The sequence below is a fragment of the Habropoda laboriosa genome, unplaced genomic scaffold (assembly GCF_001263275.1).
Source record: "Habropoda laboriosa isolate 0110345459 unplaced genomic scaffold, ASM126327v1 scaffold22, whole genome shotgun sequence".
NCBI classification, from domain to species: Eukaryota; Metazoa; Arthropoda; class Insecta; order Hymenoptera; family Apidae; genus Habropoda; species Habropoda laboriosa.
This window is the reverse complement of record NW_017100261.1, coordinates 1,681,254-1,708,547: the sequence shown is the minus strand read 5'-3', so window position 1 is coordinate 1,708,547 and position 27,294 is coordinate 1,681,254. Positions and strand designations below refer to the sequence as shown.

Sequence of the window (27,294 nt, the reverse complement as noted above, 5' to 3'; positions counted from 1 at the left end):
TTACGGTTTTGGAAGTGACGTGGTGCAAATGATTACTCGCCAAGTGGGTAACAAAAATATATTTATTTAAACGTAATGCTTAAACTAATTTCAAATGTGAACTGTGTGATGCGCGTGCAGAGAATGTCTACGACAGAAGGCCCCGTGCCTTTTTCGGGGCTCCCTTAAGTAGCCCCTTTTCCCTAGGAAAGTCCCAGGAAGTGGGGGCGCAATACTCTTGTCCTCGAGGACGAAGAGAAACATCTCTCGATTCTTCGCCTCGAGGACCAAGAGTTGCCAGGCCTAAGTGCGTGGCCTCCCCGTCGCCACACGGTGGAAAATTAAGTATTAAATTAAAGTAGAAGTGTACCAAAAGGCTTTAACAGTATAATTCGAGCAAATTTTCAAAACGCCTCTAGGCGCTAATAGTAATGAAAGGGTTAAAACATTTGTAGAACGACTGTTCCTACGTTTTAACAGAGATCATTTCTCCAATTTCACATATTACGTTAACCCTTTGCACTCCAAGCATTTTTTAATACACTCAACCAGCAATTTTACCACACTTTCTCAGTAAAATTTTAAAAACCGAACAATTTTCTTTAAAAAACAAGATTTATCTACTTTTACTTCTTCTGTTAATTCACTTTGATACAAAGATAAAAGGAACGGAGTTACGGTGCGTGTCACGAACACCACCAACACAGCGCAAAGGGTTAAAATTACACAATACATAATTCCCAACGAAACAAACTGCTCCACGTTCAAAGGGTTACAAACATCGAGTAAACATTCTCGGGAACAGCTGGCGATCGATGTAACAGCAGTAGGCGATATAGCCGCGTGAAAAAATCAGAGCGATTGAATAGATCTCGATTCGAACGAACCGATTGCGCAAACAATCTCAAGCTGGATCTTTGGCCAGTCCTCGAGCCAGTTCAGGTGAGCGCAGGAATGTACCTGAGATGTGGTAACTGCGTCTTGGAATTTGACACACATTCACCGTCATTGTACTAACCTGTGGTCCAGCGCCGTTCAAGGTATTCAAGCTATTCATTCTCATTGCTTGCGTGTAGGGCGGTGGTGCTGGCGTTACTCCTGGCACAGCCGTGTGCGGCGCGTGTCTCAGTTGCTCCGCCGCTGACATTCTATTGTTCGAGATGGAAGAGAAAAAGGAAACGAACTGATCAGAAATGGGAGAGAAAAAATTCCTCGACTGGGACCGATAGTTTCTTATTTACGACAAATAGATCGTTTCGCGAGGAGAAACGAGCGACGAATACGAGCAGTCGTGGATTTGCCCGATTAATATTAATCGCGCTCAGGGGTCCGCCGCTCTGGACACCGACGTTATAAATATTCAAGACGGACGATTCATAATTTAACGCGGAGTATAATTAATCCGTAGAAACGATTGCACGCGCGGTGTTCGCAAATCCGTTGATCAATACGTCATAAATATTATAAACGTCAACGAAACGCGTGGAACGTCGTTTCGTCGCGTTGTCGAGGGTGAAGCTTGAAAATTGGTAGTGTTAAGATGCGTATTCATTGGTAAATTTGTCTCGGGAATATTGTGCAGGAAGAACGCTCGCGAAAAGTTCGCTAACGTTTTGTATATGTTCGGCGATCTTTTCGCGAGGGTTGCTCGTAGAGAAATTCAGGAACTGTTCGCGAACAGTGAGCTCAACATGTAAGTAAATATTTTAGTACACAAGTTTAGACCAGTTTGGTGAGAATTTGGTAATTTCGTTAACTTATTCAAAATCGAAAGTTTAATCAAATATGGGTAAGATTGATTTAAATTTGTAGAAAATTATGCACATCTTGTTCGTGAAATAAACTTAAGTACTGGGTCCAAATACTCTTCTTTCACACCTCTATCTCGTTTTGGGCTAAACACTCTTGACTTGTTCGACAAAATTTTTTCTTTCACTATTTCTCGCTTCATTTTCTTTTTCATTTCGTTAAAACTTTTTGTTTGCGGCTATCGAACAGTAACTCATTTCCGCCTAATATCTTTCTTCTTTCGTTTATGCACGAAAATCCAAGAGGACCAATTGGGGGTTGAAAAAAAGAAACGATTCCTACCCTGTTCGCGAATTGTTCGCGAACACCAGTGTAGACGCATCTTCACATCCACCAGGATGCACACCTTTCACACATGAAATCTTCGATCGTTTCTCCATCGTGTTCGCGTTCTTCGCGACTGTTCCACTGAAAATCGAATCCGTACTACCACCACGATTCACGGAATCTCTCTCACTCTCTCGCGACTATAATTCAATCGTCTTTGCTGCTGCAATCCGCGCGTGCCTCTGTAGAATTACCACGGGGGTAAAACAGAATTACAGTTGGTCAAAGGTTTCTCTATTATCCGGCGTGTCGAACTAGATTGCGGTCTCGATGACACAGGCGACGCGAGTTCCATTGATACGGCCTAACCTTAGCTCTCTCTCTCTTTCTCAGCCAAGTCTCTCCACTTGGCTATGCCCAGAACTTTACCTGAGGTAGGGATTTCCATACGTTGCGGAGAAACGTGGGTCGATCGCAGGGGTGGTTTGTGGGGTGGCGGTGCCCAAATTCGCGGAACTCAGACCGATCTTCTTTGAGGCTAGTATGCCGCCCGATGGTATCCTGCTTAGGGATTCCCGCGACGCTCCCACCCCTTGCGTCGTAGGCGGCATATAGTCGCGGGTGTAGTCCACGTATGGCACATAACCATTATTGTTACTGCCGTCCTATAACAGGAAAAGCGGAAGGGAGAATGTTAGCGATAAATAGAGGGTGATTCCGTGTTCGCGGTTACAGTTTTTACAACTAGTTGTAATAGATACCACTCCCTCGTGCTCTTCTTTCTGCAAAAGGTGCTTCTCCGTTATGGCGTATAGAACTAGAGGAGGGAAAATTAGTTTGCCTTAACACGTTCTGGACGATGTGACACAACGGTGGGTCGTCGAGTGTATGTTCTCTTATACAGTAGGACAATGTTAGAGATTGGGTTTATGACATGGACGCCTGTTTACGCTATTTTTCAATGCGCCCCTTTTCTTCTTCGCGTTAATTAATTTTTCTTTCAAATTGGCCACGAAGCCCGGGAAGCGTTTTATGGCTGCAGAAAAATAACTTTTCTGCGGGCCATATACCTTCCCGGTGCCCACTCGTGAACATTCAATAGACACAGCATGTCATAAAACCTCTCGCGTCTCCCTGACCGCCCAAAGTCCCGCTACGCGCGGGCTACCCCTTGGGCCTCACTCCTTCGCCATCGCGACATACCACCACCCTGCCGACTTGGAAATTCGAGGGTGGGCGGCATGCTCGCGGGCCACGGAGGACCGTCCAAGGGGGTAGACCCGTTCCCATTGGCGGAGATCACCACCTTATACCCCTAAACCTTTTTATAAATAAGCGCACCAACGCGGCGCACATGAGATCAAAAAGGGAAAATAGACAAACACTCTTCAAAATAAAGTCTTTTTCTTTTAACATAATAAAATACGTGCAACCTCATCACACCACGACTTCATACCAGCAAACAACTCGAACCAGTGACAATACTGCGCCACCACTCTCGAACATACTGCTTGTTCGAAGCGCACGACGCAGCAGACAATATTCGTAGAATTCATTGGAAAAATTTCGTTCAAGTGTTGACCACTTTGACAGTCTAATGAAACTGTGAATTACGGTAAAAAGAATTTATATTTCACGTGTATTTTTTTAATAATTACGTCGGTCGTGATCATTTTTAATACGAGGGACAAGAGTATCTCTTGAGGTAAACAGTTAACCCTCTATGCGCCGAATATGTTTCTTGACTGTAAAAGAATTTACGTAACGTAAAATTAGCAAATATCGACCTATAAATACAGAATAACAGTGAATTCAGCAGTTTCGACAATTTTATCATAACGAATACATATTGTAACTTTGAAGTAACAACGGTTATCAAGAAAGTTACTGGTTAATAAGGAGACATTGTACAACAAGACGTTTATGCCATTTTGTGGAAGAAAGTTCAATTATTTAATAAAATATCGATATATTAGTATGTGACTTGAAAGTTAGACGGGCCCATAGAGGGTTAAGTGTTTGACGCTCTCCTCGAATTTTACACTGGATAAACTGTCGAAGGGTTGACCTATGATTTTTTTTATAATTAAGCATCTAAGCGTCGGCTATTTACTGTTTTAATACTGTATCTGGTGACAAAAGATAATTTGTTACAGATAAACTGCGTGTAGTAATCCACAGTCTTACGAATTCAAACGAAAGTTAGGATTATAATTAATTTCTTTACTGATATAATTATATTTGTCTAGAATCCACGGATTTCAGTATCCGCGGAAAGCCTTGGAACCAATTTCCCGCGGATGTATATTTTTCGATGTGACCCACCGGTGACCACGTTATTTTATAATATTCTATGAAAAAACGTATATTTAACCCTTTGCACTCTACTGGCGCCGTTACAATCCAAAATTGGGAGACTGTTTCTAGTGACAAAATGTGAAATTATCTCTTTATTAAAACAAAACTTTTAGTTTTCAGAAATTTTACTGCAAAAGTGTGCTGAAGTTGGCCGATCAAAAAATCCTTCGAGTTCAAAGGGTTAAAAAGATTAGAAACTGAACAAAATGAAGTATTAATGATATAAGCGAGTGTTTCGTGAATTTTTCTGCCATTCTGAACGTGTTAAGGGAGTGCACCATCATGAGGCTTTTAAAAATAGGTAAAATTTCGCATTTCCGGGTGTTCGAGGAGTTACGGGACACCCTGTATATATCTTTCCGTAGCTGTTAGTGCCCGTGATAGTTTCAAAATCAACTTTCGGACTTGGGTTGTACTTGCACGTGGTGTGCCAACTTTCTTTCAAAACCTTCTCGAAGGACCACCCAGTTATACTGGGACTAGTGAGATCGATACAATTTTAGCTGGTTGCTACTTGGTGTTTGTTGGACGACTGACTCTCGACGTCGTTCCTCGGACGTCCGTTGGAGAGTTTTTAGTTAGAGCACGCTGATTGGTTAAATAGTTAACCATTACATTTACCAATCAGAGTGTCTAATAGCGTCTTCACCGCCCTTCCAGTGCGCCCTTAGCGCGCTGTCACCTTGGCAGGGTGAGAGACGGCCGCGTAGGGTGGGCGGAAAGTCCCCAAAAACTGGAATTTCCTCCGGGTGACTCATCGGCAAGCGTACCGTTACAGGTAGATGTGCCGTTCGGAAATTCGTGGTTTATGGCATGTTCTTAGGCTATTGAGCGCGAGGGACAGAAATGACTAAAAATCCAACAAGCAATTCTAGTGACCCTCGCCAGGTTGTAATTAGACACGTACAAGCAGTAAACGAAATCCTGAACTCAAAAATAACCGTTGCCGTTCGATCGTGCCATAAACCGTGCCTGTGAAGGCCTGAACAATTTCAGAGGATATAAATTTCAGCTTTTTTCTGCAATTTTTAAAATGTATACATGTTACAATACAGAGGAGTCATTGTGAAACCTTCTCTGCTGGAACATCGATTGTTGCTCGTTATCGCCAACAAGAACCGTAATGTCTGAAATAAAAAATTCTTTTTGATTCGCAAATAAAAGTGTATTACCTGCAATGTAACCGACGATTTTTTTCGATATGTCAGTTGTTTAATTTCGTTTTTTGGTAAAAAGAGGGATTTCCTCTTCAAACATTTCTACAATTACAGTTTTTAAAAAATCGTAAGCTACGTTCTAGATAATACGTTTTCATTTACAAATCAAAAGGAATCTTTTATTTCACGCGTTCCAATCCGAAATCGATGTTCTAGCGGAAGATCTTCTGCAATAACTCCTCCATTCTGTAACATTTTTACTTTCTAAAAATTAGAGAAAAAACATGAAAGTTACATTTATACCCTAAAAAAAAATTTAGTAGTCACCTATAAAAAAAATTCACAAACTTTACCTATTTTTAGACGCCTCAGGGTGGTGTGCCTCTTTAAGGGCGTCGGATGACCAACCTATTGATTCGTTCACTTATAAACGCGATCGAGTTGCTGTACCCAAAATAAATTACTCATACTTCGTTTCACTCTAAGTTCAAATTCGTACAGGAGGTTTACCTACGAATTACTCACTCTGTAACTAAAGGCTACAGCAACCCTTTCTTCACCAAACAACAACAGTATAAAATACTCCCTAAAACAGCTGATCGGAGCTCTTTCTATCTTATCAATAGTTGTATCCAGAGCTATAATTTCGACAGGTCCAAAATTTGAGCCACTCGGAAGCCAAAGTGACAAACTCCATAAAATGAAATTCGTTTCATTGGTGAAAAATTAAGCACTAAAATGGTAAGAGTATCGCAACCTGGAGTTAATCGTTTCAACTTCAGAATAGCTCACCTGTTACCATCTAATAAGTACAAATCGGTGTTAACGTTTCCAAGCCAGATTCCACCGAAGTTCTCGCACGATCAACTTGCTGGTTCAGCGATCTCGGGAATTTTCCTTCCGTCTGAACATTATGATTCGTTGAACGTGTACAGAAATTAGGATCGCTACGGATTATCATGGTAAAGGTGGAGAGAGGGTCTAAGAACGTGGTCGAATTCGAAATGTTCCACGCAGCAAACCCAGGGCACAAGGCTGTATATGTGTGTGTGTGTGGGGGGTGGGATATCAGGAGGATTCGTGCGAGAATTGGCGAGGGTGAAAATTCTTAAAAACTGCAAATTAAATCTGCACAGTCCTCGAGATGTAGCGAGAGTGTGTATGCGCCCTGGAGAGATATTCTACGCTTTAATATGCACTCTTGGAGCTCGGCCGCTTCCTCTTGCAATAAACTAGATTAAGCTCTCTGGGCCTGCCGGGCTCATCGCGTCCCTTCCTCGTCGTAGCGAGTACGCGAAATTGCGAACAGAGAAATTTCGGTACGCGGCACAAAGAGGTAACGACGTTCGATGGTTGGAAAATGGTTCTTCCTACTTTCTGCTTTCTGATATACGTATATATACTCACGTTATTCTTCGGCGGGAACGATGGTTCCGTGTAATCGGCGCTGTAACGATAACCCAGGGGATTCGGTACCGGACCGGCAAGCGCCAAAGCGTTCACACCTCTCGTGCTTCCTTCGCCCTCGCTGTCAAGTGCTGTCACGCTTTCCGCGTTGCTGACACTCGATCCAGCTCGTATATCCGCTTTGACATCGGAGAGGTTGCTGCTTCTGTCACTCTCTCGATATCGATCCGCGTTCGAATCTGTTTCTTCTGTATCGGCCGTGTTCCCACCACGACGACAACACGCGAGAAACACAGCACAGGAACCGACACGCAGATAAGAGAGGGTAGAGTCGAGAGGAAAGAAACAAAAAAAAGAGAGAGTCAAGCACCATCCTGCTGTTTTAAAGACGAGAGATTTCAATGTAAAGCTGTGAACCTCTCTGCGTGCATTTCAAACCCCGCCGCAGTTTCCCATTGTTGCGAATTTTTATCACGAATTAGAATGCCAAACACTCCGCGAGCTACAAAATAAACGAGTGAGCCGTGGGTGGAGTGGAGAAACGGGATCGGTGGAAATATATGTATAGTCGAATGGAACGTGGATAATTTCTGTTATGAAACTATAAAAGCGTGTAACGGTATCCGCGCAAACAGCTATAAACAAACAGTTTAGAAAGGCGTTGAGGGAGCCTATAATACAGGACCGAATGTCGCCATCTCGTATATAACCCACGACTGTTCGAAGATCAACGAAACACGGTATTACAATCGCGTGTGGCTCGTTTGCATTCAATGAGTCTATCACTCATTCTTGGTTTTCCGCGTCGTTAACGATAGATCGTCCGAACGATAACGGTGTCGTGTCTCCTCTCCGCGGCTGACTAGCAGAGGGAAGAATGTCTCTCTCGGTTGGCGGAGAAATGACGAAATTGCGAGTCACGAAGAACCGGAGAACTCCGTTCCGTAGAGAAAAACAATGGGAAACGCGGCGTGACTAATGGCGTTATAATTCATTCGAACATGATATTCCACTCACGCATATCAGTCTCCTGGGTCTGGGCTGTCCTCGGCCGCGGTTGTTTGATGCGGTCGCGGCACTGCAGAATGAGTATAATGATCACGCCAATCAGGATAGCGCAGACGACCAATCCACCGATGATCAGAATCAGTTGCCAATCGACTGGAATCAACGCTAAGCGTCACGGTTGGTTAAAATCTCGGCTGTTTAGCTCAACGGGTGAAACGACTCTTCGTTTCCTTCCAATTCTTTTTTCTTCCTCCCTTCCTTTTTTACTATTTTTTGTTTTCGTTCGTTCTCTCCAAAAAAAAAAAAAAAAATCGCGCGCGGAGATGAAATTTGCAGATAACGCGAGAGCGCGCGACTGTTTAACGACTCGGGTTAAATTTTGCAAAGTACCAACGCGCGTTCCCCTCTCCTCCTTTTTCACCTGCTCCCAGCGACGTGTCCGTTAATTGAATCTCCGTGGAATTTACGATAGAGCCTGCGTGCATCGGAAAAAATTTACAAAACCACCGCCCAAGCTGAATTATTTAGCAGCTCGGTGGAGGGAGAGAGAAGCGTGATCGAATCTTGACGGATCGTTTTCACCGTGAAAGATCGGAGCGAAACGAATGACAAGCATCGAGCAGAAGTTACGGTTACCGGTGTTATTGTGAAAAAACCAAAGAGAGCGAAAAAAAAAGACGAGCAAATTGAGACTTAGAGTACCATTCGTTCTCGTTATTTTAGTTACCGCGGGACACGCTCGAAAAAATTTCCACCAGTATTTTATCATAACCTGTCTGGGGCTAGGACAAAAGACCGGTTCGTCTTGTCGGTGTACTCTGAACGAACCGATCGAACTCGTTTGAATACCAACGATGTTTCTCGAAAAAGGAAAAAACAGGAAATCACGAGAGACACCGGTCTGATTACAATTTTCATTACGCCGCGATTCGACGGATTTGGAAATGCGACCGCGATTTGAAATTCCATACCGATCGCGGAACCGTTCGAAACTCGCGGTTGAAGGGGTGCGCGTAATTTCGTCACCAGGATGGTTACTAAATTTTCCCGTTTACCGCGACATTTTTTCTCTGTCTGGTTCCTCGAAACGCTTCGAGCGTTTTCCACGCTGGAAACCTGGCAATTTTCGAGGACGCGGCACGTACACGCGGAAAAAAACACTGCATGGAAAAAATACATAGTATTGGAGAGAGAGAGAGAGAGACTGGAGTTAGACGGAGATAGAAAGAAAGAGAGGAAGAAATAGATAGAGAGTGAAAGAGAGAAAGAGAGAGAGAGAAAGAAAGGTCGGCCGGTTATAATGGATATGAACTTACTGTGTGCCGTCAGCTTGATTATGACGGAATCCGTGCCGAAGCTATTCGTGACCGTGCAGTTGTAATCCCCGAAGTACGTGGATATGGGATCGAGCAGCGTGACAGTGCTGACGATCCTCTCGGCGGTGTATTCCTCCAGCACGTAGAACGGCGTATTGTTCGACGAGAAATTGAGCTCGCGACCGGCGAAGCTCCATATCACCGAGTCCGCTTTTGGCACAGATATCGCGGTACACTTCACCTGCGAAATCGAGGAGGAACAGTCGAATAAAAAAGGCCTCCGGTTCGTGTCGCTTGCCCCCTTCGCCCGGAATCCACCGATACCATGTGTCTACCCCTCAATGTGTATCGTGTGTCCCGCTTTTCAAAAAACTGTCGCGCCTCGGGTATATCGACGGTGAAAAAAAAAATTGAAGATCGGGGAAAGGTAGAAGGTTGGTTACGAGAAAAAATAAAGAGAGAGAGATATAGACGGGAGGAAACTAGCGGTTACGTGTTCATCGAGCAACTAGATTCCCCACATGAACGAGAGAAAAAAAGAAAAAAATAGAGGTTCGTTTTGGATCGCTATTCTGAACCATTTGTTCACGTAGATTTCGTAGACGCGGCGTCTAGCCACGCGGTTTTCCACGCATATTTTCCATAAATGCCTCGTTTCGAGTCTACCGCGCTCGAAAGTTATGGAAGTTATAAATCGAGGCTGCGTCGCGTTCGTCCGTTTTGCGAGACGTCGAAAGCCAAACGAAAAATAACTGCGCCCGATCGATGGAAATTCTGAAGTGTACCGTGAATTACAGCTTTACCGAAATATTAACAGAATTTAGAGTAGAAAGAGAAACGAGAAAGAAGAGATTTGAAAATGGAAGAGGGGTGCCGCGAGGAAAAGAGTATAGTCGGTGGAAGCGATACAGCGAGGTCGCAAAATCAGGGCGTCAAACTATACGTAATCCGAGTTCCAAAACGTTACTTCGAAATGTCAACTTGAAATTGGTTTCTCCCATTGCGGTAGACACATTTAAAAAATTTGTCTACACCTTAATTTTTCACAGCTACAGGTCGAATAGTCTTTTGAAGCATCGTCCCCTATCCTTCGAATTATTCTCATTTACATTCTTAACATCTGTATTTTTATTAATTTTATATAATACTTATATAGCACTTATACACTCAAACCGTGCATTTTGTACGATGCATTACAGTAGATAACACCATTCTATCGTGGAAATTGGTGCGTTACACGTGTCAATGAAATATTGCAACCATAAATTTCAAATATCAATTCACAAATAACGGACGATCCCGAGTTCGTCTACATCAATTGGTGTCGTTATTCAATGCTTTAATTTCACCTCAAAATATCGCTTTCACCGACTATACTGTACCCCGTAGCTACGTCGGACGGCCTCAGAAATGGTCGCGATTATCCAGGAATCGAACTTGAACCTTAGACAAAGATTGCAATCGGCACATGTATATCGCTTCCACCAACTATACGGTACAACACTAACCTTGACGACGCCTTCGTCGGGCACGTATTGCACCCTCTGCGACACGATGCTCGGCGGCGCCCGAATGTAGATGTTGGCAGAACCCGTGAGTTCCGGAAAACCGTGTACCCGAGCCTTGCAAAAGTATCGTCCAGCCGTCTCGTGGTTCACCACAACGCTGATATTAGGCGTGCTGGCGATTTGTCGATCCGAATCCTCGTGCAACCAGACGATCTCCGGCGTCGGGTTCCCGTCGACGTCGCACTGCAAGATCTCTGTAGCGCCGTACTGAGTCTCCACGGAGACAGGAGGATGCCGGAACTGTGGCCCGTCTGCGAAATTCAATTTTAACCGTCGGACAATCCCTCGAGATTGATACGGCGAACAGAAGAGAAGGAGAAGGAGGTGGGAAGAAAGAAACAAAAGGAGAAGCGCTCTTTTGTACTGTAAGCGTCTGAAAATGGCGTTCACGCGGGATCACGCTTGCCACTCATGGCAATAGCAGAAGAGAAGGATAAGTTGAGCGGGTTAGAAAAGGGGAGTGAAGGACCATCTTGAGAAATATGCCGGCAAATGCTCTCTTAAGAAGTCCAATTTATCCTCCGGCCTTGGCTTTTGACAAGCGTTATCCCGAATTTCGCTGATGCCCGCCAACTGGATTGCCGGCTAAATAACGCGACGAAACGACGTCGAAGCGCCCTTCTTGGACGAACGAATGGGATAAAGTAAGGTCGAGTCAGCGAATACTAACGCGTGCTTTCGACTCCTTGGCGGAACCTCGGTTAAGATTTTTCTCTTCGTCGAGTGGAGATACGTTTTGTACGTAATTTCGTTCTATCTAGGCGCCAGTCTGGTACCGTTGAGGAATTATTTCTATTCGTTCGTCCAAATTGAAATCGAAGTTCTGCTGCAACGTGTACGGTACGGCTTGTTCGTTCATTTGCAACGTTTACTGTTCTTCCAGATAATTTATTCTGAACCCTTTCGTTACTATTCGCGCCTATAGGCCACTGTTCGAGCCACTCGATGCACTTCCACCTTAATTTTATCCTTCACGCACTTCCACCTTAGTTTAATAAATCAAATTTTAAAAGGATAAGGCCGAAAGAAGAAATTTCGCGGTAAAATTTGCCGTAGCGAAAGGGTTAATTCGTTACATCTTTCAAATCGGATAAACGTCTAGTAAAAGTACCGATTGAAATACTCACAGGTGATGTCAAGAGTCTCGGTGTCCTCGCTCTTCCCAACATCGTTGTGCACCTCGCATTTCACAATCGCGTCATGCAAATCCCTCGTCGCGTTGTGGATGATCATTTCCGTGGTGTAATCTCCGATCACCTTTTTCTCGTTGATGAACCACCTACCGAGTGGAAAAAACAGAAAAGAAAGGATAGGCCTGATGAGCATATAATTGCTGTATAATTTGCCTACGACTTCTTTGCAAAAAGCTGCCGGAGCTCTATCAATCGACTCGATTAAAAAACTCCTGGGGATAATTATACTTTTCTTTAATATTCTCCCCTTTTCGATATCTATTCGTTCCCTAGTTCCCCCTTTCGACGTTCGTCTTTCTTCCGTGTAATACGCGAGACCCGGTCATTTTTCAGGCCCGGGGATCGATACCGGAGTTTTCAGCCGGTTCACAAAGGGCAGGATGGAAACGCGAAAACGATAACCTTGGTCGAATTAGGAGCGGGAGTCCTCGAGGAACGCGATTCTCTCGAAGGAAAGGTGGTTGGCTCGTGACCGTTTCACGAACGCCTCCTCCAGTCGCAAGATTTATCTCGTTCGATGGGCACAACCGATGAAAAGAGCGCGGAGAATCCGCTTCGGATGGCAATAAAGGGGACAGTAGCAGCCTCTTTCGATCCGTTCGACTCGCGTGCTCATATACGGTTATCAAAGGGAACCTTGAGGATAGTTGGAAAGGAAACTGAATGAAACGAGCACGAAAGTTCTCCGACTCGTGCATCTCGGAAAGGATCTCTGGTCTTCTTGCACCTCCGTACCTACACACACACACGTGTCGAGTATGTACGAGATAGTTGGTGTCTCATCAAAAGTCCTCTCGTTGCTAATAGTCCTCGTAGAAAACCCCCTTCCCTCTCTTAGTGTCTCTTACTCTGTAGTAGAGGTTTTATTATTTTCACGTGAAATTACAGGTCGTAGAAAGTTCGTAGAGTCGTAAACGTCGTGCCGAAGCATCGTCCCAGTGGCTATGTTACCCGGCTTTTACGGTTTCGATTTCACGCGAATCCGTTGCGGGTCGACGAGGTTTCGTCGAAAGTTACACCGTGAATTAAACCGTTCACCTATCTCCCTCGGTGTACGGGTCTTTCTGGTGGTGCTATCTGGTCGACTGTCCTCGATACTCGAACCGCACGGGACACGAAAGCAAAGCCATTCACACTGGTGGGTCCGCTTTCGCTTTCGTTTCGCGATCTCTCTTTTATTGGACTCGCCAGACAAACGACACCGCTGATACACTCGTACGTACACATAAATGTGCTCGTACTACCCTTGTACATAGCCATAGAGTACAGAGAGAGAGATAGAGAGAGAGAGTGAGAGAAATCGGTAAACCATCGAAGCTGGTAACAAGACAACGCGTAATGCAACGCATGACCAGCTAACATTGTCCTAAACTTTGCATTGTCCTCTCTTTGTAACGAGCATCAATTATTCGCTTGCTCAGTGTCACGACCGATTGCTTGCTAATTCTCCTTTTGTACAAAGCGTGTGCCCACCGACCTAGCACTGCTCGATAAAGCATCTCTCTCTCTCTCTGTTTCTCTCTTCCTTCAGTCACCGGCTAAAATCGCACAAATTAAGCATTCTCTGAGCCGGTAAATCTGTGACCGCTCTCCGCGTACGTTTTTGTCCACGTTCTCTCTTCGATTGTAACTCGTAGACACGTGTGTGTGTGTGTGTGTAGCCAGACTCGCCTGTGTCCTCTGTATCTCGTGTAAAGCAGGCTGGATTAAAATGCATGGAACGATAGATTGAAAAAAGGAAATACAAGCAGGTAGAGAGAGGAGAATCGAAGGGGTTAAAACGGGGTCTTTGAACAAAGGATCGACGAATGGGGGGAAAAAAGAGAATACGCGGATCACGGCAGCAAATATTATGCTTGTCCAATCATGCCCATATAGATCACTACCTCTCTATATTTTCCTATCTATTATTCACATGTGTGTATCATTCATAATCATCGACACTTATCAAAGATGCAAAACTCGATTCGGAGTGGAGGTGTGTTCGTGAATAAATGAAACGTTCCCCATTGAAATAGAAAATAGCTACACGAGTCCTCTGTGGAAAAGAGTGTCCAGGTGGAAAAAAAGAAAAAAAGGAACAGGACGACGTCCAGTTGCAACTTCACCAAGCTCGTCATGTACCCGCCTCATCGTCGACGGACACGCAACCATGAAAACCACCGCCGGCCTCGATACCTAGCCACATGCAAAGCAACAACGTCCCGAATTCGAGGAGCGTTCTCGTAGGCTGGTGGTATCGATCACGATACACACGGTACATACTGACTTGCTCTTTGCAGCAACGGCCTGTTGGCAGCCGAGGTGAAACGGAGCAACGATAGAGGAGGGGTTGGTCGGTCGGCATTGCTCGCGAGTTTCCCACTCACCTGTACTCGACGTTCGGTGGATTCGCCTCGGCGCGACATTTGAAGCGAAGCTCGCTACCCTCGACGATGCGGCCGTTCTTCCCAAGGCCTGACCGGATTCTCAGAGACACTTTCGGCGCGTAGCGAACCTGAAACACGAGATACAAGCGTTCGATAGCGGATAGAAGAGAGGTATGGCGGTGAACGGGACAGGTGAGGCGTCGAATACACACACCGTGGGTGGATACTCGAAATGTCACGCGAGCCGATGCTCAAACTTTCATGACTACCGTCGTCGCGCGATCGATCGACTCGCGTCGCGTCGCGTCGAGATGGTCGCGTGACTCCTTTGATACATACCAGCAACCATAAACGCCGTCGACGACGACGAGGACGTCGTTGCACTTTATTTTCCCCGTCGTCGGACGTGATTTCTCGGCAATTAATATCGCGCCCCGTTGACAAGTCGCTAAGTAAACAATGTTTCGGAGCAACGAATCGCGACGAGACTACTACGTGGTTTCAACCCCTATTCATCCGTTCCAAACCGAGACAGAGTTACGCGATCTCGTCATCGTGAATCATTAACATCCTCTCCCCTCGGCTGGAGGAGGAGAGTTCTCAGAGGAGAGGTCTCCTCTCTGCTTAGTCTGTGTAGAGGAAGACCGCAGAGCTCTGCTATTGTCCGTAGGGGAAGAAAGCAGAAGCACGGAAAGCAGAGAAGAGAGGGTTTAGGCAACCCTACTCTGTGTGCCGGTTGGGCGATTACGCCGCGGACCAGTTTTCGGGGACGCGACATTAATTATTCTTCAGCTCGTTACCGCGTTTCTGGCCAGGTTCGCGCGCCGCTTCTGTTAATCTCGTTCTTCTCGTTCGAAAATGGGCTGGCGAAAAAAGTGCGCAAAAGCTTGGAACCACCACCCTTGTCCCCACTTTCACATCGTCGACGTTGTCGTAGTCGTCGTTTCAACAGAGCGGCGGCGACAGCGGCTGATGGCCCAGTTTTCCGGTTTCCTCTCTCTCGCTCTCTCCCGTTTTTTTCTCTTCTTTTTCTGTCTCTCCCTCTGACTCTATTCTCGTCGTACTCACCTCGACGCGAAGTTTCGCGTTCTGCGGCGTGCGGTCGGCCGCGTTCTGACTTTGGCACGTGAACGTCGTGTTGTCGTGGTCCTTTCGCGGCATCACACTTAAGACAGATTTCACGGTGTACAAAGGGCCGTCGTCGAATAACTCTTTCGTTGTCTTGATTCCTGTGTGCAGCACATTTCCCAGCCCGTCGATCCACGTGATCTGTAAACGAATTTGGAAAAGGTTCAAATTAGAAACGTGACGGTTCGACGGTTTCATTATCGGAAGGGGAGCTTAATGGGAAAGGTCATCGTTCCGAGAGTACGATATAATGTAATAATTCGCGCTGCTGTTTAAAAATTCACTGTGAATCGTGCGGAGGTTTTATTAATAACCGTGAAGAATGATACGCTTTCAATTCCCCCGGTAATAAATTCTATCCACTTTTATTTAATAATACTCCGTTGCACGAGAATCTCGTTAACGGGCAGGTCGTTTCGATCGTTTAGGACATTCGGCTAGCAGAGCGGATCTCACGGATACCGGAACCGCAACAACGGTCTTCCGAAAAACCAAACTTCTCTCTCTCCATGTTTGGAAACTCTGAAAGCTACAATCTTGCTCGAACCCTTCCTCCTTCTCCCCGTAACTCCTCTTACCAGCGGAGAACAGTCTACCACCTACTTCGCCTGTTAATCATTAATTTAAAGAAGCCTGCTAGCTTCCGGGAAGAAAACCGTCGGATTCTCCGGGAGAAGCTTATCGAGCGAGTACGAAGAATGCGGCAGAAGTCGAGTAGTAGCAGAGCGCGAACTCGACGGAGACGAGCTGGCGCATATCGGAAGTTATTTCATTATAACGGACTTGGTCATATTTTATTCAATAATTCGGGGTAGGATCGATCGGCGCGCGATCGGGGATTGAAACAGGCGTCCCGGCAAGTAGCTGGATCCGTCGAGCAGCTTCCGGCAACCGCGAGTTTCATTCGCGAGCAAGTTCGCTTTCCAAAACTTTCGAATTTCCCCCGGAATTAATTCAGCCTGCAGGCGGTCTGATTGAAAATCCCCTTCTGCTCACCTCTCTGATCCGGCCGACAGATATACGTACACCCTAGTGTCACCCTCTATTCTCGCCCCCTTCTTTCGTTTCAGTTGCTCACTTTTTTGAAAACGCCGCTCGTTTCTCGAACGTTTCCGCGGAAACGGAATTCTAAGGGGCCTGGGTGCTTTTCTACGTTTCTCTCGTGATTGCCTCGTTCTAAGGGTTCTAGATTCTTTCTCTGTTTCTCTTTGAAAATCTCCTTCTGCTCACCTCTCTGATCCGGCCAATAGATATATGTACGTACACCCTAGTGTCACCCTCTATTCTCGCCCCCTTCTTTCGTTTCAGTTGCTCACTTTTTTGAAAACGCCGCTCGTTTCTCGAACGTTTCCGCGGAAACGGAATTCTAAGGGGCCTGGCTGCTTTTCTCCGTTTCTCTCGTGATTGTCTCGTGCTTGCAGCCACGGACGGTCCAGCGACTTCGGTGACCCCGCGCAACAGAGATCGATCTAATCGGCTCTAATTAGAAATCTCGTGGTGGCGAGGTAACGCGGCTCGACACCGATACCGATGTTTCCGGTCAGAAACGCTAATCCGCAGTTTCGTGTAATTGACGCTAATCTGGGATTTCGTGGCTCCATTTCTAGCTCCTGGCCACCTATTCTTGGAGCTACACCACTGGATACAGACTGTATAATCGTGTGTGTGTCGCTTGGTTCATTTTTGATAAACCTTCGTCTATTTCTGCGTTCTGGTAAAATTATAAGAGGTGAACGTTCTGGAATAATGTCGTTTCCAATTCTCTTTGAGTGAAGGATAAAGAGGTACGAAGGTACAGACGGTGGAAGAAATGTAGCGACGATGATTCGAGGACGATGTTTAAAATAATTCACACATTATTCAGCAATAAAAATAGTTATTTTTGCCATAATTTCATATATCTACATTTGAGAAAAATACAATTTTGGAATGATTTAACGTGAAAACAAAAAAAAATTGAAATAGTGACCCAATTACATATTCACAAGGATTAATGCAGTAACATTCAGGACCGAGTGCGCCATTTTTCTTTTTTCAATTAAAATTGAATCAAAGCTAAAACATACTTCATAACCGAGGTTCGGTTTCCTTATCTTCTCAATTTTCTATCGACGAACTCGAACGTGCAAACTTCAACCCCTAACCGACATCGCGATCTCGCTATATCTCTTCCATCGACTATACATTTACACGAACAATTCACACCGAAGGCGAGACAGTAGCACGATTCCTTGGATGCAGAACTTTCATCATCTCTGTGGACGAGTAATTAGCGGTTAACAAGGGGAACGTTTGAAACGGTAGAAAATCGCGAAGGAAATCGACCAATGTGCACGGCTCGAGTGTTTTCCAAGAGGAAACTCCGGAAAATCGAACTGCATGCAATCTGGCACGCGATGCTCGCGATCGAGCGGTTGTTCGACTATCCAGATAATGAAAGTGTGTTCACCAGAGGGTACGTGGACCACCGAAAAAAATCTAGCTATTGCCTCGGTCGACGAGCATCGATGCACACTTTTCCATTCCTCCTCTGTTATTCGTCTAGGCGATCCAATCGTACTCACTACCGTGTGTATACATCCTATCACCGATATCTGTATGCGTACTTGTCGCTTATCAGTGTGCATACCTGTGTGTGTGTGTGTGTGTGTGTACGAGAGTGGCTGTTCTGGCGTAGTAGCTGCACCGACGCGAATCGATCGTATCGTCTATAATTAGGCATGCCCTGCATCAGTGCTCCTGCACTCTCATATCACTACGAGTTCCGACTCCAGCACTATTTACGATACTTGCCCGAGATCGTGCGCGCACCCGGTCGCGTTAAGGCGCGTTATAATTTTAATAAACGCGCCGCAATTACCGTCGAACCGGGATAGAGAAAGATAGGTTGAGTGAAAAACAAGAAGAATAAAAAGAGAAGAGAAGGAGAGAGAGAGAGAGAGAAGGAAGAAAAAAGGAAAGTAACGACGCGAGATCTTCAGGACTGGATGGACGGTCTTTGAAATTTCTTTCCTCGCCCGATGAATATTCGATGAGCAGGCTCCACCTCTTGGCAAGGAACTTTTCTTGCATCTTCACCCCGGCAAAATATACGTACTCTGTTCGCGCCCTTACGTACGACTTCTTCGAGTACGGTCGCCGACTTAATTCCAGCTTCGTCGGCGATTGCGGGAGTGGCCATCGCCCGCCGATGAATCTCTGTCCTTGCGCTCACAATAGGACTGTATAAAGAGTGTGTCGCGTGGAAAAATAATAGTACACCCGTTTCTTATTTCTCGTGACACAGCTTGCAAACCTAACCATGCAACAAGATCAATTTTTCTTTCGAAATACGCGAACGTTTCGGGGATCTTCTCCGGAGGAGATTCGTAACAAGATAGATATATGTAGTGTATTCTCGTCTACGACGATGAAAATGACGTCACGTTTGCGCAGGAGATCGATCTAGTTTGCTCTAATTAGAAGTTCCACCAATCCATAGGTTGCATTAGCATTTACCATTGTGCCAAACAGCGGCTTGATTCGAATTACAGCGTATATATGGTATGTATATTCTACGAACGGCGCGATTGATCGAAGAAAGCTGGATGGTCGAGGGATGAGGCGGCGGCGTATGATCGCGATTATAAACGTCGAGGCGGTTTCGCTTGGATCGATCTGTCCCACCCGAAATAAATGCACCGTGAACGTGCTCCCCCTCCCCCGGTACTGTGACGCTCGCACCTTCCGTTCACCGATTCTTCCGTCCAGCGATTTTTTCACGACCCAAATATCGCCGATCGGATCGTCCCCTTTTTGCGAAACCGTGCCTCCGTAACCTTGGCTCTGCCCGTTTATTTCCATCCAGGCCTCCCCTAACGCTCTTATATATTTTTATAATTCCCACGTAAGCGGGTAATCTCGTCTAATGTTTCCGCGCTGGTTCGTTAAAGGGTGCTTTATACTCCTTTATGGGATTAATTAAGAACCGGGGGAAAGAGGAGCGGAGGTACCGCGCCGCGTGGTTACGTTACGGTGAAGAGGCTCGGCCGAGAATCGACTGAGTTTCCATCTGCTTTCGAATACGTCGCTATTATACAATTAATGGAATTCAGGATATAAAGAAATATAGACTGAAAGCTCTTTCACCACTCCCCTGTTTTAATTACCACAGTCCATTTCAGAGACTCATTTATCCGGCGAGGAGGAAATAAGTGTTAACGCGTTCAACGTTACGGCGAATACGTGGACGTCTGAAGTATACCGGGTGTCCGAATTTTTTCGGATCAAACTTCGTCGGTATGTTCTACGGGTATAAATAAGAAAAAAATTTTATATGAACATAGGTCGTTTGAAGCTTTGTTCAGTGAAAGTTTGCTCATAGAATAAAGATGATTAGTAATAATAATAATACGGACTTACTATGTTTCACCACCAGAGGGACGACTAACATTAGTCTTTTTCATCAGTCCTTGATAAGGTTCCTATTTCTATTTCTGATTAAACTCTGTCAATATGCTCTATGTAAAATATGATAAAAAGTTACAACAAAAATATAAAATACGAGCGGTTATTATGATACAAGAATAGCACCGGCAAAGGTTACATTCAACACCTTCAACGACCTTAGATGGTAAGTACAGCTTGTATAAATAGACTAGGCGTACATAACCTCACATTCGTTATCATTCTTCAACTTTTTAGTAAAGCTTCAACCGACCTACGTTTATATAACTCTATTTTACCTATGTACATCCATAGAACATACTGACAAAGTTTGTTCGAAAAATATTGGGACACCTTGTATATCTCGGAAGGTCTCTTACATCAACAATTTTCTAAAAACAAATCGTCGATCAATTGAATTTGTCATCGACAAAATGCTACGAAATGTACAAATCATTTTCGTCAGCCGCTCACCAGTTAGAGCTGTCGAATTAGCGACACTTACATGCCACGTGTGTATCCGTAGGAAGCCACATCGTTCGTTGGCCTGATCGACGTTAATTGGGAAACAAAAGCAGGAGGTGGCGCGATCTCGCCGCCAATTCAAGCGACTCCCGGTCGAAACCTCTTTCTTCGTTCGCCTTTCATTCTAACATGCTCGGGCATTCATCGTCGCCGACCGGTAATTAAATAGTCCCGACAAGGAAAAGTGGCTCGTGCGTGTGCGCGCGATCTTGTCGCTTCCGGTCGCGTAACTCGCGGCTTCTCTCTAACCCCTTCGCTAGTGTTGTTTACTCGCGGATACCCACGGGAAATTATTAGCCACGCGTTCAACGGTCGACCAGTGCCACCAACCGACCAATGCTTCCGTGTAATTTGCGATACCGACATACATACATACATAAATACACGTACAACGATTCGCGTGGACGAGTATCAGAGTGTGTAGTGAATAATTCGCGGAAGGTCGCTTCTATTAATAAATACAAATCGACGGGCGTATCTCATTTCGAGAATATCTACGGGGCGTCCAAATCACCGAACGCCACAGAGAAAGAGATAGATAAAACGCGAGTAGGAGAGAGAAAGATCGAGATAGACACGAGGGAGTCGTCGAATCGAACGAACAGCTGTGGAACACCAACGATCCTCACCGTTCCCTCCGCCTCAGACGGCTTTGCGTTTAATTGCGCCCCGTCGAGTAATTCGATCGAATAAATTGGCTCCGCGTCGCTTCCTAACGAGCAGCTTTCTACTTCAACAGTTGGCGAATTAGAACTTTCCACTGGCGGGCTTGTTTTTGGGCAAGTCCAACAGATCGAGCCACGGCTGGTGTCGGAACGTCGCGAATTTTATGGAAATACCTTTTGCGCCACACCGTGTTTGTCCCTTCCAGTTTTTCGTAGTTTCCCTTCACGGCTTTTCTTTCGTTTTTTTTCTCTGTGCTTTTTTCCTTTTTCCGTCGACGTACGTTAGACGCCTTCCGAACGAATCAACGGTGACGAGGTTCTTCTTCTGCGTCGTTTTTTTTTCCCACGCTCGAGTCACCTCATTAAGCAGTCGTAGGGAACGGAACGTAACAGAATGCGTGAAGAGAGGCGTATATATGAACGAATGAACGAACGAACGAACGAACGAACGAATGAATGAATCCCATCAGGTTTCATTAGATACGAATCAAGCCATGAGCGACAAAGTCGAGGGAACCAGCTGGCCCGGCAAAAACCTCTATTTGGCGCCCTCTCGTAATGAAATTAATTATCTAGCCTGGCGCCATCGTGCGACACACGAGCGTATTACACCGTTATATAATTACCCGTGCTTCTCGCGCGCGTATTCTCGACTGAATGGTGAGCAACTGTTTCTCTAGTTGTGAAAATCGAGCGTGCACTTGACACCCGGCGTAAGGAGGCTACGAATGGAAACGCGGTTTTTCCCATAAATTCACCGTGTGAGAGGAGTACCCACTCGTTCGTGGTAAAAGCCGTGGCTAAGAAGAAGTTCGTTCGCGATTGGCCGTGTTGCGCGCGCGCGTAACATTCGTGTTGGCGAAACGCGCGACAACGACGAGTGCATGGTGAACTTACGCGACAGTTTGCCGAACATCAGCCGTCGCTGGAAGCACTCCGCTGCTCCAGATTTCTCGGGATTATTGTAAAAATGCATTACGCCCGAGCGGGGGAGAGCGTAATAAAAAAATCCTCCGAGCTCTCCCGGGAAATCGCGAGCGTCAGTCTGTGTTTGATTTCTCTTTTTTTTTTCTTTTTCTTCTCTCTTTTTATTTTCTTTCTTTTTTCTCTCCCTCTTCTTTTTTTTTTCTTTCTTTCCAGGAAGGTGTTTGTTGTTGATTATCACGTGGATACGTAAGAGCTTTTCTTCATTGTGAGGTTATATTCGTGTTATGCCGTACGAATGTTATCGAAGGAGCCGGAGGAGTGACGTAAGAAGGCTGCCGCGCCGAATAATGGGAACGGAGATGTCCATATTGAGCGAAATAATTTTATGCCGCTCGAGGGTGTGGCGTGTATAAATAGGAAATTTACGTGGTAAATGTTCTATATAATTATTATTATTATTGTTATTGTTGTATACGAGTAGGCATGTTTTGGCAAGTGGTACAATATACGTAATGAAAGACAGAATACACAGGGTGTTCTAATTTATTTCGATCAAACTTTGACATTTTCTAGTAATGCCTGAAGTGAGTAAATTTCATAATGCTGTAATTAAGCAATTCTCCAACACAAAAATTTTCCTTTCGCTCTTCTCGAAAATTTCATGTTTTTTGACTTGTGACCGTTTTACGTAAAATTTACACAAATAGAAGAAATCAGAATAAAAGATTAAAAATTCGATTTATAATTACAGAATGATCGAATTACAGAAATGTGCAAAGTTCCAAAAGAATGTTAACGAAAATTTTAGTTACAAAAATATAAAAGTTTTCAACCTTCTATAACACCACGTGACTTTACGTTACGTGAAGTTACATATACTATTCTGTTTTTATTCAATTTTTTTTTCCAGCAATTCTGAACTGCTTCTCCAATTAAAATATAAAATTGCAATCAACCCTAACTTCTCTTCAGAAGAACGAAGAAAACTCAGGTTACATAGGGTTAAAAAGAAAAACCAAAGAGCTTGAGAACGTTCAAAAACATCCCCGACACGTTCGTTCATTTCTTCGAAATCCTCCAGCTGATCCTTTAACCAGCTATATCCCCGTCGCAGCGGGAACGCATAATACTCTCGTTCGAACACCGGGCGTACAAATATCGCGTTCATTTCGTTAGGTGCAATTGGCCCGTGTCCAACCCCCCTCTGTTCTCGTTTAACCCCATCATCGTATCGCTGGAACCCCCTGGGAGAGGTCGACTAATTTTTATCGAGCCTCTTGCTCCAGGACCGGGATTCCTTCTAATGAAACCTTCGCCGCCCGGTATCTTATGAATGTATGCAGCAGCTTCCGCGGTGTTTTTCTTTCCTTAAATTCGTCCTATTTGCATGGACTGTGAGAAGAAAGGAGAAAAGGCGGAGAAGAGGGGTGGGGCAGGAGAGCCCCGGTGGAAAACGTTTCCTTTGATCCCGTCTCCCCATCCCGCCCGCGAAACGTAATAGAATTAAGAGAGCGACAGCGATATTAAAATTTTGTTTCGAGGTAAACTTGGCAATGCCTCTCGCGGCAACTTTTCCGCAACAATATGAAAGAAACTCGTGGAACTAAGAAGTTACGAGGAAATGAAAGCGTAGGAGAGGAGCGGCACGAGGAGAGACGAGGGAAACGGACAAGGATCGAGGATGGTTCGAGGGAGAGAGAGGGAAATTTGACGCCGGTGGAAAAGTCGCGCTTGATAATTGAAATTGCACCGGAATCACGGTGAGTCGATACAACTGGCTGAAATACGAGCAGCTGCTTAATATTAATCTGTGAATTACGCTAGCAAGACTGAAGCAGCCCTCAGCCAGTGTCCAGCTGTTTTATTCATCCGCTGGAAATTTCATGAATTATACAGGAGACGTGGACGACAACCGAACACTCTATACACATCCGTATTCTAATCACGAGTTTTCCTAACCGTGTAGTTAATTAACTATACGGAAAGGTTGGTCTTGACCGGAGTTGTAAGGTCGAGTATAAAACGAGTTCTCGACAAGTTTAGTTAAAAGAGAAAAAATGAAGAACGCTCCAGCGGGGAAAATTCGCGAAAGTTCCAGCTATCCCATTCTCCGCCGAATGTTCATCCCTGTAAAAATGACCGACGCGTTGAAACGTTCGCCGAAAAATCTGCGTCCGACAGGGAAAACAAAAAAAAAAAACACGAAGGACACTCGTTACACGTTGAAGCGTAAATCGCGGAGCGGAGAAAATTTCGTTGGTAATGCCTGGTAAGCGAATTACTCTATCCAGGAAAAGCGAACGTTGAAAGAGAGGGTAGAAGCTCGGGCAAACTTGAAATTGGAATCGAGACTTTGCGACGCGTGACAAAGTGTCTTCCATTCTGGGATGATGTTCGATCTACTCTCGAAAAGTGTACTCCGGTAGTGTACCGTTGCAATGTTTAAATTAAGTTGCAAAATACACAACCGAGGCGTACGAGTGCCTTAATTCTTCTTTTCGTCACACCGATTACATCTTCCCAAGTTGTTCGATATCGACCAGTTTGTAATGTGTTTGTATCGACGTCGGTTCCATCAAGTCGACGCTTCAACGGAGCTTCCCGAGGAGATGCGCGAGGACCGGTTCGAATGAATAATTCTCGCGCCAAGTTTATTAAGAACCGGTTGTTTTTAATTACAAACGGCGATCGTCGTACAGGAAACTGGTCTTCTTCTTTTCCTAACTGTCGTGTCTTGCCCACCTAGCGAATTCCTTGGCCCGTTTGCAAAAGACCGGACCGCGTTATCGCGTTCCAAGTAAAAATAATTCACGAGGCCGTACAAGTCGCGGCATGCAAATTATTCCGGAATATCAAATCAAGGATCTGGTCGGTTAAGTTATACCAGAGCATTATTTGTAATCGCGATTGTTCCAGCAACGCAGAACAAATGCCAGCTATTTCGCCGATCAGCTTTATCCATTTTATTCTCCTCTTTTTTTTTAATTACTCTTGTCACTCGTCGAAACGCCACTCGACGGACAACTACGACCATTGTCATCCCCATGGTTCACCAGTAGTTACCCGGCATCATCATCTTGACGCGGTGCGGTGGTTGCGACGCGATCCTCCACGGTTTCCGCGACTCGAGAAAATTCGCCGCGATACTCGCCAGATGGAGAGTGCATTCTTTCCTCTCTCCTCCAGCGAAACAAAAAGAGGAAAAGAGAGAGATAAAAAAAAAAGGATAAAAGTGCAAGCTGCGGAGCAGCGACTCGTGCTATCGCATGGACCAATCCAGGAGCGTTTGCACGGCACCGCGAAGCTTTCAACGGTCGAACAATGGCCGGAATTTTGCGGCGGTTTTTCACGATTATTTCCCTGGCCGTATGGCCGGAGGACCGCACGTCATCGACGAATTACAACGAATCGGAACGCGTCACTCGGTCGTCGATTACATTCCCTCGCTTTCCTCTCTCCGCATTCTTCTTCCCTCGCTCGTGTCTCTCTTCGCTTTTATTTCTGTCTCTTTCCAGTGGTCGATCCGTCTCTGATGCACGAGGAGGATTGGATCGAGGGTTGCACAGTGATCGCGGCGCGAGGGAACGGTTGTTTTTCCGCGTAACATAAACCAGAGAATAACTATCTTTCCGCGTACCGTATGCAGGCCAATGATATTTTTTCACCCCGCAGGCAACCAAAACGGGGATTTCGAGCGGCGAAAAGAGAGAGAGGGTGGATAAAATCGCTGGTCATGGTTTTCAGGAAGTCACGCGTTCCGCTGCAATGGACCGTTCCTCTATACGATCCAACCCCTATACATATTGCGCGACGCGTTTTCCTTGTTTCACCGGCGCGCCGGCTAAATAACTTCCAATCGCGTATCAGAGCGAGCGTGTGGCATTTTGTGAAAGAAAAGGGTCCCGCTTGGGGTGGGACAGAGAGAATGATCGGTCACTGAACGATCTTTGACACGCGAACAATAAATATCCGTTGTCGATACCTGTTATACCTTGCCGTTCCCTCCCCTCCCCGTACACTCCTTTTTCCCGAATGAAAATTGAAAAATAATCCGTTGGACGTAACACTTAACCGTCGTCGAAACTGTATACAGTAGAAACGATAGGAGAACACGGCTACAATGTCTCGTAACCGGTGTGTAACGGATACATCGGACCGCAAGTTCAATCGCCTTCTCAATTTACGTGCCACGTAACACCGTGGTCGATCGCCGCGAGAGTTCGTTCGAGGGGGGCGGCGACAGTTTCCAAATTTCTACCGATCGTTCGAGGTAATTTCAGCCGTGCTAGAGAACAACCAAAGGGTCATCTGGTCTGTGTAGAGAGACGAGGGCAGAGAGGCCGCAACTCGATCGGTGAACGGGGGATAATGTTTATAAAGGTGGAGAAATGTCGATCGAACGGGAACGGTCGGAGCAAACGATAACGTGCCCACCCGGTGATAATTGAATCTCGTTTGCTGCCTACGAGGAGATTCGCGAGACGTGTGCACACATCGGTGGTCTGCTAGGGAAACGTTCCCGGGGAAAAGAAAGTTTCGGGAACCCGTGGGTAAATCGTTCGGATCGGCAGAAGCGGGGCGGGAGATTTCACGGTGTGGCTTTGCGTGATTGAATCGAGTGGGGAAATGTTTGTGTTCGTACGTATCGAGAAGAGTTCCCATCAGGCGGAGGCCATTCACGCGGGAATCCTTGTGTAACGGCATTAATCAGCGGATTCGCGTAATTTTAATTAAAAACCGCGCGTCGCGCCGCGAACAGCCGCGAAACAACAAATTTAATTAATTTTTCAGCTGGTACCGCCGCGCCGGCTCGATTCCCTACCACCGCGGCGACAACGACAACGACGACGACATTACCCAATCCCGGCGGCTCGTTATATTTATCTAGGCCGAAAGGGGGAGACGGTTTGTGTGTAGGATCGACGTTGCGCATCGAAAACGGATTGTCTGTGTTAACGCGACGTACAATCGTGGCCAGGCGAACGTTGAATTAGTTTTTTTTTCGCCGCGAAATTGTTCGCGGTGTCGCCGAATCGGCCGGCGCATTATCGCCGCATCATCGATATCGTTCGCCCTCCCTCGTGGCTCCGATCTTTATTACGACGATGCTGCGATTCAATAAGCCTGCGGGATAAAACTGAAACTCAATGAACCTTCGTTACCGTTCCCTTCGCTTCTTCGTTTTTTAATTGC

General features: G+C 45.6%; 1 protein-coding gene across 1 annotated transcript in view; it reads right to left on the bottom strand.

Moving 5' to 3' along the window:
- Window positions 1–27,294, bottom strand: part of LOC108572706 (irregular chiasm C-roughest protein-like) — a 58,916-nt gene that overhangs the window by 1,898 nt on the left and 29,724 nt on the right. Inside the window, exons 3-11 of the mRNA XM_017934982.1 lie at window positions 15,500–15,700; window positions 14,432–14,559; window positions 11,997–12,148; window positions 10,810–11,120; window positions 9,302–9,542; window positions 7,995–8,138; window positions 6,978–7,225; window positions 2,485–2,720; window positions 998–1,127 (exon numbers count right to left, since the gene is read on the bottom strand). Of these exons, the coding sequence (XP_017790471.1) occupies window positions 998–1,127; window positions 2,485–2,720; window positions 6,978–7,225; window positions 7,995–8,138; window positions 9,302–9,542; window positions 10,810–11,120; window positions 11,997–12,148; window positions 14,432–14,559; window positions 15,500–15,700 (1,791 nt within the window). The remainder of the gene's footprint in view (window positions 1–997; window positions 1,128–2,484; window positions 2,721–6,977; window positions 7,226–7,994; window positions 8,139–9,301; window positions 9,543–10,809; window positions 11,121–11,996; window positions 12,149–14,431; window positions 14,560–15,499; window positions 15,701–27,294) is intronic.